Source organism: Belonocnema kinseyi, chromosome 9, assembly GCF_010883055.1.
Source record: "Belonocnema kinseyi isolate 2016_QV_RU_SX_M_011 chromosome 9, B_treatae_v1, whole genome shotgun sequence".
In the NCBI taxonomy this organism is placed as follows: Eukaryota; Metazoa; Arthropoda; class Insecta; order Hymenoptera; family Cynipidae; genus Belonocnema; species Belonocnema kinseyi.
This window is the reverse complement of record NC_046665.1, coordinates 114,403,635-114,414,739: the sequence shown is the minus strand read 5'-3', so window position 1 is coordinate 114,414,739 and position 11,105 is coordinate 114,403,635. Positions and strand designations below refer to the sequence as shown.

Here is an 11,105-nt window from a genome sequence, read left to right as displayed (position 1 = left end):
AGAAATTCTTAGTCGACTCCGTAAACAAATTGGCTTGTGGAAAAAAGGACAAACTCTTAATTTTATATTTAAAATTGTTTAAATAATTAATAGTTCTTGTAAGTTTACAACGAAACCTAAAAAAGAGTCACCGGATAGAAATTCTTAGTCGACGCCGTAAACAAATTGACTTGTAGAAAAAAGGACAAACTCTTAATTTTATATTTAAAATTGTTTAAATAATTAATAGTTTTTGTAAATTTACAACGCAACCTAAAAGAGTCACCGGATAGAAATTCTTAGTCGACTCCGTAAACAAATTGGCTTGTAGAAAAAAGGACAAACTCTTAATTTTATATTTAGAATTGTTTAAATAATTATCAGTTCTTTTGTAAAGCAACATAGAAAAGGGTGAATTAATTCTGTGAACAAATTCTCTCGTAGAAAAAAGTTAAATGCTTATTTTTTAATTGAAAATTGTTTAAATAATTAATAGTTCTTGTAAATTTACAACGCAATATAATAAATTACACGTATTCTTTAGAAAAGAGCCATTTATGAAAATTCTTTTAATAATTACACTGTTTGAATATTAAATAATTGCTAAAAACCATAAATGAGCTCCACTCGAATTCGGCACGATCGCTGCAACTTAATCGCTGGGAATGTTTACATCCAATAATGTAAACAGATACTTCGAACGCGAGCTCGAACGTGCCTGTTTCACTTTTCTATCACTCTATGGTACAGCTGCGGTCTGATTTCAACTATAGGAATAGTTTAATTTTCAACTAAAGATGGCATGGTTTAATTCTCAGTTTTAACAAATTATTTTTAAACAATTTTTCTACAAACTAGACGAATTTTCAAAAGAAAAAAAATGAATTTTCTATCAAAAGGATTAATTTTTAATCACGAAAATTAATTTCCTACTCAAAAAGACCAACTTTCAATAAAATATATAAATTTGCAATTAAAAATTATAAATTTAAAACTAGAAATAGAAAAGTTAAACTTTCTTTTTCAATCAAGAAGATTAATTTTCAACAAAATAGTAGAATTTTCAACTAAAAAAGATAACATTTTAAACAAAAACAGAGTACTTAAATTTTCAGTAAGAAAAAAAATTTCAACAAAAAAAACGATTTTTTAACTAGTTACATTTTCAACCAAACAGGTGAATTTTTAACCCGGAAGATTAGATTTTTTTATAAAATATAATTTTTCGACAAAAAATAATAATTTTTGATTAGAAAAAAAATTAATTTTCAAATGTAAAAAAGTTTTTATTTTTAATCCGAGAAATACATTTTCAACCAAAAACATAAATTTTTAGACTAGATTAATTTTCCACTCATAAATATTAATTTCTAAGAAAACTCATAAATTTTGAAACAAATATTTGAATTTTTGAGGAATTTTCAACGAAAAAAAGATCAATTTTCAACCAAGAAAATTACATTTATTTTTAAAAAAGATCAATTTTCGATGAAAAATTGAATAGTTACATTTTTCGTAACAAAAAATTAAATTTTAATTTAAAGAAATACTTTTCATTAAAAAAAATACATGAATCTTCATATAAATATTTGAATTTTTTAATGAATTTCAAGGAATAGTTACATTTTCAAGAAGAGGAGAGAGTTTTCAACAAAAAAACTTTTCAACAAAAAAACTTTTCAACAAATTATTTAAATTTTCACCCAAGAATAATTTTCTACCAAAAAATACCAATTTTCTACAAAATTGTTGAATTTTCAACTAAAGGAGATACATTTTCAACTCAAAATGAAAGAGTTGAATTCTCAGTTTTAAAAATTATTCAAAAAAGAAAAACCACTTTCTACAAACTAGACAAATTTTTAAAAGAAAAAAATTAATTAATTTTTTACCAAAAGGATGAATTTTTAACCACGAAAATTCATTTTTTACTCAAAAAGACCAACTTTCAATAAAATATATAAATTCTAAATTAAAGATGATAAATTTAAAACTAAAAATGGAAATGATCAATTTTCAGTTATGAAAATGAGATTTTACTTTAAAAAGATCAAATTTCAACATAAAATTAAATAGTTTTTTACATAAGAAAATTAATTTTCAATAAATAAAAACTAAGTTTCAGAGAAATAAATTTGCAACCAAAAAGATTCATTTGAAGTCAAGATTATTTTTCCAACAATAAAGATTAATTTCTCACAAAATGCATGAATTTTCAAACAAAAGTAGAATACTTAAATTTTCAGTTAGAAAAATACATTTTTTACCAAAAAATACGAATTTTTAACCAAGATAAATTGCTATCGTGTAAAAAAATAATTCAATTTTAAAATAAAATATTCAAACAAAAAGATGAATTTTCAGTTGAAAAAGAAAGTTTCCACAGTAAAAAACCGAAATTTAAAACCAATTAAATTTTCATGTGAAATGATTAATTTTCAATAAAACAAAATAAATTTTTAACCAAGTATTTCAACTCTCAACCAAATAGTTGAATTTTCAACAAAAAATATGAATTCTCAACCGAAAATAAAACAATGAAAATAATATCCAACAAACAATTATATTTTCAATAAAATAGTAGAATTTTAAAATAATGAAGATAAATTTTTTTAAAAATTAGACTTTTTAATTAAAAAGAGATAATTTTAAACCAAAAATAATTGAATTTTCTTTGGTTTCTATTATTATATTATTCTCATATATTATTCGGTTCTATTAATTTAGTTTGCATGGAAGCAAAAAAAATTGAAGTTTCTGAAAAACAGGGAGTAAATTTAGGAAGAAAATAGAGGTTCACTATTTTTAAAATCGTATATATTTGCTTTTATTTTTTCTGAAAATAAAAAATAAATAATATTTATAAATAAAAAAATTCTAAACAATTTTTTTAAGGAATTCCTCTTTTTCTCCCTGTTTTTCAGAAACTTCAATTTTTTTTTGCTTCAATCCCAACTAAATTAATAGAACCTAATAATATATGAGAATAATATAATTACAGAATCCAAAGAAGATTCACGTATTTTCGTTAAAAGTTATCCCTTTTTAATTGAAAAGTCTAATTTTTTTTTAAATTCATCTTTATTGTTTTAAAATTCTACTATTTTATTGAAAATATAATTATTTGTTGGAAATTATTTTTATTGTTTTATTTTTCGTTCAGAATTCATATTTTTTGGTTGAAAATTCAACTATTTGGTTGACAGTTGAAAAACTTGGTTAAAAATTTATTTTGTTTTATTGAAAATTAATCATTTAATATGAAAACTTAATTTTTTTTTAATTTCGGTTTTTTGTTGTGGAAATTTTGTTTTCAGCTGAAAATTAATTTTTTTGTTTGAATATTTTATTTTAAAATCGAATTATTCCGTTTTAACATAACAATTTGCTGTTTTGTTGAAAATTCGTCTTTTTCAGTAGAAAAGTAGTTTTTCACTAGTTGAAATTTTTTTTCTAGAAATTTATTTGTTTGGTTAAAAGTGCATATTTTTTTGGTAAAAATGTATTTTTCCAACTATAAATTTAAATATTTTACTTTTGGTTGAAAATGTATCTTTTTTTTAGTTGGAAATTCCTTAAAAGTTCAATTTTTTGTTTAAAAATTTATGAGTTCTGTTAGAAATTAAGCTTTATTGTTGGAAAAATAAACTTGACTGCAAATTAATCTTTTTGATTGCAAATTTATTTTTTTTTTTTAATGAAATGAAATCTTTTTGGCTGAACATTCAACTATACTTTTGAAAATAAATTTTTTTATTTATAAATATTATTTATTTTTTATTTTCAGAAAAAATAAAAGCAAATATATACGATTTTAAAAATAGTGAATCTCTATTTTCTTCCTAAATTTACAAATCTCAATAAAACTTCTGTTAAATATAAATGATAAAATCATACTTAAAATAAATATAAATCATAATTAATGATTTGGTTGAATGTACCTAATCGTATTGCAAGTTATTGCGACGCTCAATATCTCTAATTTCTAAGATGTCCGTTTTGAGGTGCAGTTTCATGATTTCTCTCCAAATATCTATTCTGTGATCCTCATTATCAATACCCAGTCGCAGAAGAATATTTTCGTTTATTCTTAGAAGAGCTCGTCCTGTTATGTCGTGCTATAAACGACAAAAAGAAAATGGAAATCAGGGCCTAAAATAGAAAAAATAACTCGGTGAAAGGTCTCCTCATGAAAATAATCTGACCTTTCCAGGACTTATTCTAAGTGAAATTTACACATCAGGGTGGCGATTCGGCGGACGAATTCAAATTCCCGCTTACTTCCCGGCAACTTTTTTAATTTTCCGGGTCAATTTTGAAAAAAAAAACTTAATTTTTTCACTACAAAATATCATCGATATTTACAACAAATGAAATAGTGAGACTTTCAGTTGCAAAAATCAATTTACAACAAAAAAAAACGGATTTTCAACAAAATAGTTCAATTTTTAACAAAAGCAATGAATTTTCAAAAAATATATAAATCTTCAACTGAATGATGTAAATTTTAAACCAAAAAGGTGAATTTTTAAACGAGAAGATTAATTTTCAAATAGAAAGATAATTTTACTACCGAAAAATGCAATTTTTCAACAAAATACATTCATTTTTAATGAAATAGTTGAATTTTTAATTATAGAAGACAAATTTTTAACCAGATAGTAGAATTTTGAAATAAAAAAGTAATCATTTTCAACCGGAAATATAATAGTAATATCTTTAGATAAAAAGATTTTTACTAAAAAAGATAAATTATCAATAAATAAATTTTAAATTAAAAAAATCAATGTTTAACCAGACAGATGAGTTTATAAATAAAAAGATTAATTTACTAATTTAAAATACAATTTTCATTCATTTACAAATTAATTTTTAACGCTATAGTCGCATTTTTAATTAAAGAAGGCCAATTTTCAACCAGATAGTTTAATTTTCAAGAAACAAACAAAATCTAATTTACAACCGAAAATTGAAAAATAACATTTTTAGTTAAAAAAAATTATTACAAATTTAATGTAAGAGTTTTCAATTAAAACAATAAAAATTTATTTTTACTAAAGAATATAAATTGTCTACTAAAATTTAAATAATTAAATTTCAAGTTAAACAATTATTGTTCTTTATTTGTTTATGCTCTCTACCTTTTACGGGTTTGAGATTTAAGAGAATTATTGTTTAACCAAACAGATGAATTTTTAAACAAGAAGATTAATTTTCAAATAAAAAGATTAATTTATTAATAAAAATAAAATTTTCATTCATTTTAAAATTAATTTTTAATGCAATAGTGGAATTTTTAATTAAAGAAGGCCAATTTTCAACCAAATAGTTGAATTTTCAACCAAAAAATAATAATTTTCAACTGAAAATGATATAGTAACATTTCTGATTAAACAAAATTTTTGAAAACCAAACACAAGATCTTTAATTAAAACAATAAGCCTTTAACTGCAATAATTGCTTTTTTTAAATAAAAATTTATTTTTACTAAAGAAGATAAATTGTCCACTAAAAATTAAATAATTTTTCAAGTTAAAAAATTACTGTTTAACCAAACAGACGAATTTTTAAAAAAGAAGATTAATTTTCAAATAAAAAGATTAATTTACTAATAAATAATAAAATTTTAATTCATTTTAAAATTAATTTTTAATGAAATAGTTCCACCCGATAATTGAATTGTGAACTAAAAAAGTAATAATTTTTTAATTGTAAGATTTTTAAATAAAAAAATTAATTTTCTCTACAAAAGATAAATTGTCAACCAAAACTCAAATAAATCAATTTCGAGTTAAAAAAAATTAATGTTTAACCAGACAGATGAATTTATCAATCATTTTAAAATTAAAAGATTAATTTACTACCAAAAAATACAATTTTCAACAAACTAGCTAAATTTTTTAATGAAGCAGACAAATTTTCAACCAAAAAAATCATATTTTTCAACCGAAAATGGAATGGTAACATTTTTAGTTTAAAAAAATGTATTTCAAACCAATCATAAGAATTTTAATTAAAATATTGAACCTTTAACTTTAATACATTTTTAAACAATAAAAATTTATTTTTACTAAAGAAGATAAATTGTCCACTAAAACTTAAATAATTAAATTTCAAGTTAAAAAATTATTGTTCAACCAAACAGATGAATTTTTAAACAAAACGATTAATTTGCAAATGAAAAGATTAACTTACCAATAAAAAATTCAATTTTCATTAATTTAAAATTAATTTTTATTGAAATAGTTAAATTTTTAATTAAAGAAGCCCAATTTTCAACCCGATAGTTGACTTTTGGAATAAAAAAGTAATCATTTTCAACCTAAAATGGAATAGTAACATTTTTAAATAACAAGATTTTTACTAAAAAAGATAAATTGTCAACCAAAACTCAAATAAATAAATTTCAAGATAAAAAAAATACTGTGAAACCAGACAGATGAATTTATAAATAAGAAGATTAATTTTCAAATAAAAAGATTAATTTACTAATAAAAAATACAATTTTCATTCATTTTAAAATTAATTTTTAATGAATTTTAATGAATTTCAATGAATTTTCAAAAAAATACTTCAACTTTTAAGGGATTTTCAAAGAAAAAAAAACATTTTAAACCAAAAATAGAACACTACAGTTTTCAGTTGTAAAAATGAATTTTAGACAAAAAAAATAAAAATTTCAACAAAATAACTGAACTTTTACTTAGAATAGACACATTTTCATCTTCGAATAAAATCGTTACATTTTTAACCCAACAGATTCATTTTTAACCAAGAAAAGTAAACTTCTTTTTAAAAAAGATCAATTTTCAATGAAAAATTGAAACGCTACATTTTCAGTACAAGAAAATTCTATTTTAATTGAAAAAGTACTTTTTATCAAAAGAAATACATGAATTTTCAAACAAATATTTGAATTTTTAAATGAATTTCAACTCAATAGTTGAAATTTTTTAATTCTCAGTTTTAAATAATTATTTTTAAAAAAAAAACATTTTCTACGAAATTTACAAATTTTTTAAACTAAAAAATAACTAAAGTTTCTACCAAAAAGATTTTAACCAAGAAAATTAATTTTCAACTATTTGCATTTTCAGCAAAACAGGTGAATTTTCAATCAAGGAAATTAAATTTCATTTAAAAAGGATAAATTTTCGGCAAGAAAATTAATATTTCTTTATTTAAGAATTTTTTTTTAATTTTCAAACAAAAAAATAAATTTTCAGACCAGATTAATTTTCCACTCATAAATATTAATTTCTAACAAAACGCATATTTTCAAACAAATATTTGATTTTTTAACGAATTTTCAACGAAAAAAAGATAAATTTTCAACCAAGAAAATTAAATTTCTTTTAAAAAAGATCAATTTTCAATGAAAAATTGAATAGTTACATTTTCAGTAACAAAAAATTAAATTTTTATTAAAAAAAAAATACTTTTTATCAAAATAAATACATGAATTTTCAAACAAATATTTGGATATTTAAATGTTAGAAAAGTCAGTTTGAAAAAAAAAATTGTCAACAAAAAAAAACGATTTTTCAACTAGTTAGGTTTTCAGCAAATCAGGTGAAATTTCAAATTTTTTCAAAAAATTGAATAGCTTTTCATTTAAGAAAATTAATTTTTAATAAATAAAAACTAACTTTCAGATAAATAAATTTGCAACCAAAAACATTAATATGCAGAATACTTAAGTTTTCAATTACAAAAATAAATTTTAGACAAAAAAAAAGAATTTTCAGCAAAACAGATAAATTTTCACTCACAATAGACACATTTGAATTTTTAAATGAATTTGAACCTAATAGTTAAATTTTTAAGAAAAGTAGTGAGTTTTCAACCAAAAATTAATTTTAAAAAAAAACTTTTCAACAAATTATTAAAATTTTCAACGGAGAAGAAAAATTTTCTACCAAAAAATATCAATTTTCAATCAAACACATGAATTTTCAATTGAAAATTATAAATTTAAAACTAAAAATGGAAAAGGTATATTTTCAAAGCCAACCAAAAAGATTAATTCTCAACAAAATAGTGGAATTATCAACTAAAGAAGATAAAATTTAAACAAAAACAGAATACTTGAATTTTCTGTTAGAAAAAAAAAATTTCAACCAAAAAAAAAACGATTTTTCAATTAGTTAAATTTTTAACCAAACAGGTAAATTGTCAACCAAAAAGAATAAATTGATATAAAAAAAATATACATTTTCGACAAACAATGTAATAGTTAAATTTTCAGTAATAAATTAATACAGAAAAAATGGATTTGCATCTAAAAAGATAAATTTTCAACCAAAATTAGAATACTTAAGTCTTTACTTAGAAAAATAAATTTTAGACAAAAAGAAAATTCGATTTTTCAACAAAATAGTTGAATTTATACTTAAAACGTACAATTTTTTATCTTGAAATAGAATAGTTCTATTTTCAACCGAACAGATGAATTTTTAACCAAAAAGATTAAATTTCTATCAGCCAAGATAAATTTTCGATAAAAAATTGAATAGTTAAATTTTCAGTACATAAATTAATACAGAAAAAATCAATTTGCAGCCAAAAAGATTAATTTTCAACCAAAAATAGAATATTTAAGTCTTCAATTAGAACAAATTTTAGACACTAGATACAAAAAATTAAATTTCTATAAAAAAAGATCAATTTTGGACATAAAATTGAATAGTTACATTTTCAGTAAAAAAATTAAAATCCAATCAAAAAAATTAGTTTTTATCAAAGAAATACATGAATTTTCAAACAAAAATTTATTTAAATTTTCAACCGAGACGAATAATTTTCTATAAAAAAAGACCAATTTTCAACAAAATGCATTAATTATGAACAAAATATTTAAGTTTTCAAATAAAGAAGATAAATTTTCAACTAAAAATGAAATGGTTTAATTTTCAGTTTAAAAAAATTATGTTAAAAAGAAAAAACTTTTTTTATGAAATTGAAGATTTAAAAAAATATATACAAAATAAAAATTTCTACCGAAAGGTGCATTTTGAACAAAAAAATTAATTTTCTTCACAAAAAGACCGACTTTCAATCAAATACATGAATTTTCACTTCAAAATTATAAATTTAAACTAATACTAAAACTTTCAATTAGAAAAAAATTTTCAAGCAAAACAAAATGATTTTTCAATTAGTTACATTTTCTACAAAACAGGGTAATTTTCAAAAAAGAAAATTAAATTTCTTTTAAAAAAGATCAATTTTCGACAAAAAATTGAAGTTTTTTATTTAATAAAATTAATTTTCAATAAATAAATACTAACTTTCAGAGAGAAAAATTTGCAATCAAAAAGATTAATTTGCATTCAAGATTATTTTTCCAACAATAAAGATTAATTTCTAACAAAATAAATGAACTTTAAAACAAATATTTAAATTTTAAGGAATTAACAACGAAAAAATGATAAATTTTCAATCAAAAATAGAATACATAAATTTTCAGTTAGAAAAATAAATTTTAGACAAAAAAATAAGATATTTCGACAAAATAGTTGAATTTTTAATTATAACAGATACATTTTGACCTTAGAATAAAAAAGATAAATTGTTGACCCAACTGATAAATTTTCAACTAAAAAAATTTAATTTCTTTTAAAAAAGATAAATTTTCAATGAAAAATTGAAGTTACATTTTCAGTAAAAAAATTAAATTTTAATCAAAAAAATTACTTTTTATCAAAAGAAATACATGAATTTTCAAACAAATATTTGAATTTTTAAATTAATTTCAACGTAATATTTAAATTTTCAAGTAAAGGAGAGAGTTCTCAACCAAAACTTAATTTTCAACAAAATTTTTTTTTCAACAAATTATTCAAATTTTCAACCGCCAAAAATAATTTTCTACCAAAAAAGACAAATTTTCAAGAAAATACATTAATTAACAGCAAACTAGTTGAATTTTCATTTAAAGGAGATAAATTTTCAAATAAAAATGGAATGGTTTGATTCTCAATTTTAAAGAATTATTTAAAAATAAACACAATTTTCTACGAAATTGACAAAAAGATTGATTTTTAAAAAAATATTTGAATTTCAACTAAAAAAGATCAAATTTCAATCAAAAACATAATACTTAAATTTTCAGTTAGAACAAAAATTTTTCAGCCAAAAAGATTAGATTTGTTTAATAAAAGATAAATTTCGAAAAAAAAACTAATAGCTTTTTATTAAAAAAAAAACTAATTTTCAATTTAAAAAAAATAACTTTTAGTCCGAGAAATAAATTTTCAACCATTTAAAAAAGAAAAAATATTTTCTACAAAATTGACAATTTCTCAAAACAAAAAAAAAACAAATAAATTTTCCACCAAGAAGATAATATTTGAACCAAGAAAATTAATTTTCTTCCCAAAAAGACCGACTTTCAATCAAATACAAGAATTTTCAATTCAAAATTAGAGATTTAAATTTTCAACCAAAAAACATTTCACCAAATTATTTAAATTTTCAACCGAGAAGAATAATTTGATATTAAAAAATACCAATTTTCCAAAAATACATGAATTATAAACAAAATAGTTAAATTTCCAAATAAAGGAAATAGATTTTCAACAAAAAATGGAATGGTTTAATTCTCAATTTTAAAAAATTATTTGTAAAAACATTTTCTATGAAATTGACAAATTTTCAAAACTAAAAAGATTTATTTCCTACAAAAATAAATTGATTTTCAAAAAAAATAGTTGAATTTTCAATTAAAAAAGATCAAATTTAAACCAAATACAGAATACTTGAATTTTCAGTTAGAAAACAAAATTTTTACCAAAAAAAAAACAATTTTTTAACTAGTTACATTCGCAAGCAACGGGTGAATTTTCCAACAATAAAGATTAATTTCTAACAAAACTCAAAAATTTTCAAACAAACATTTGAATTATTAAAGAATTTTCAACGAAAAAAAACCAAACATTTTCAACCAAGGAAATTTAATTTCTTTTAAAAAATATCCATTTTTGATGAAAAATTGAATAGTTACATTTTCAGTAACACAAAATTAAACTTTAATTAAAAAAACCCTTATTATAAAAAAATACATGAATTTCAAAACAAATATTTGAATTTTTAAATGGGAATACCATTTAAAAATTCAAATATTA

At 20.2% G+C, this 11,105-nt stretch overlaps 1 protein-coding gene across 2 annotated transcripts in view; it reads right to left on the bottom strand.

Annotated features, from left to right (window-relative positions):
* LOC117179770 (protein aveugle) overlaps positions 1 to 11,105 on the bottom strand; it is a 36,866-nt gene that overhangs the window by 5,446 nt on the left and 20,315 nt on the right. Inside the window, exons 3-4 of one of the 2 annotated variants that reach the window (XM_033371860.1) lie at positions 3,921 to 4,097; positions 622 to 746 (exon numbers count right to left, since the gene is read on the bottom strand). In XM_033371860.1, the coding sequence (XP_033227751.1) occupies positions 3,921 to 4,097 (177 nt within the window). In that variant the 3' untranslated portion in view covers positions 622 to 746. Of the gene's footprint in view, positions 1 to 621; positions 747 to 3,920; positions 4,098 to 11,105 lie in introns of those variants that run through there. The other variant, XM_033371861.1, reaches the window with a different exon arrangement.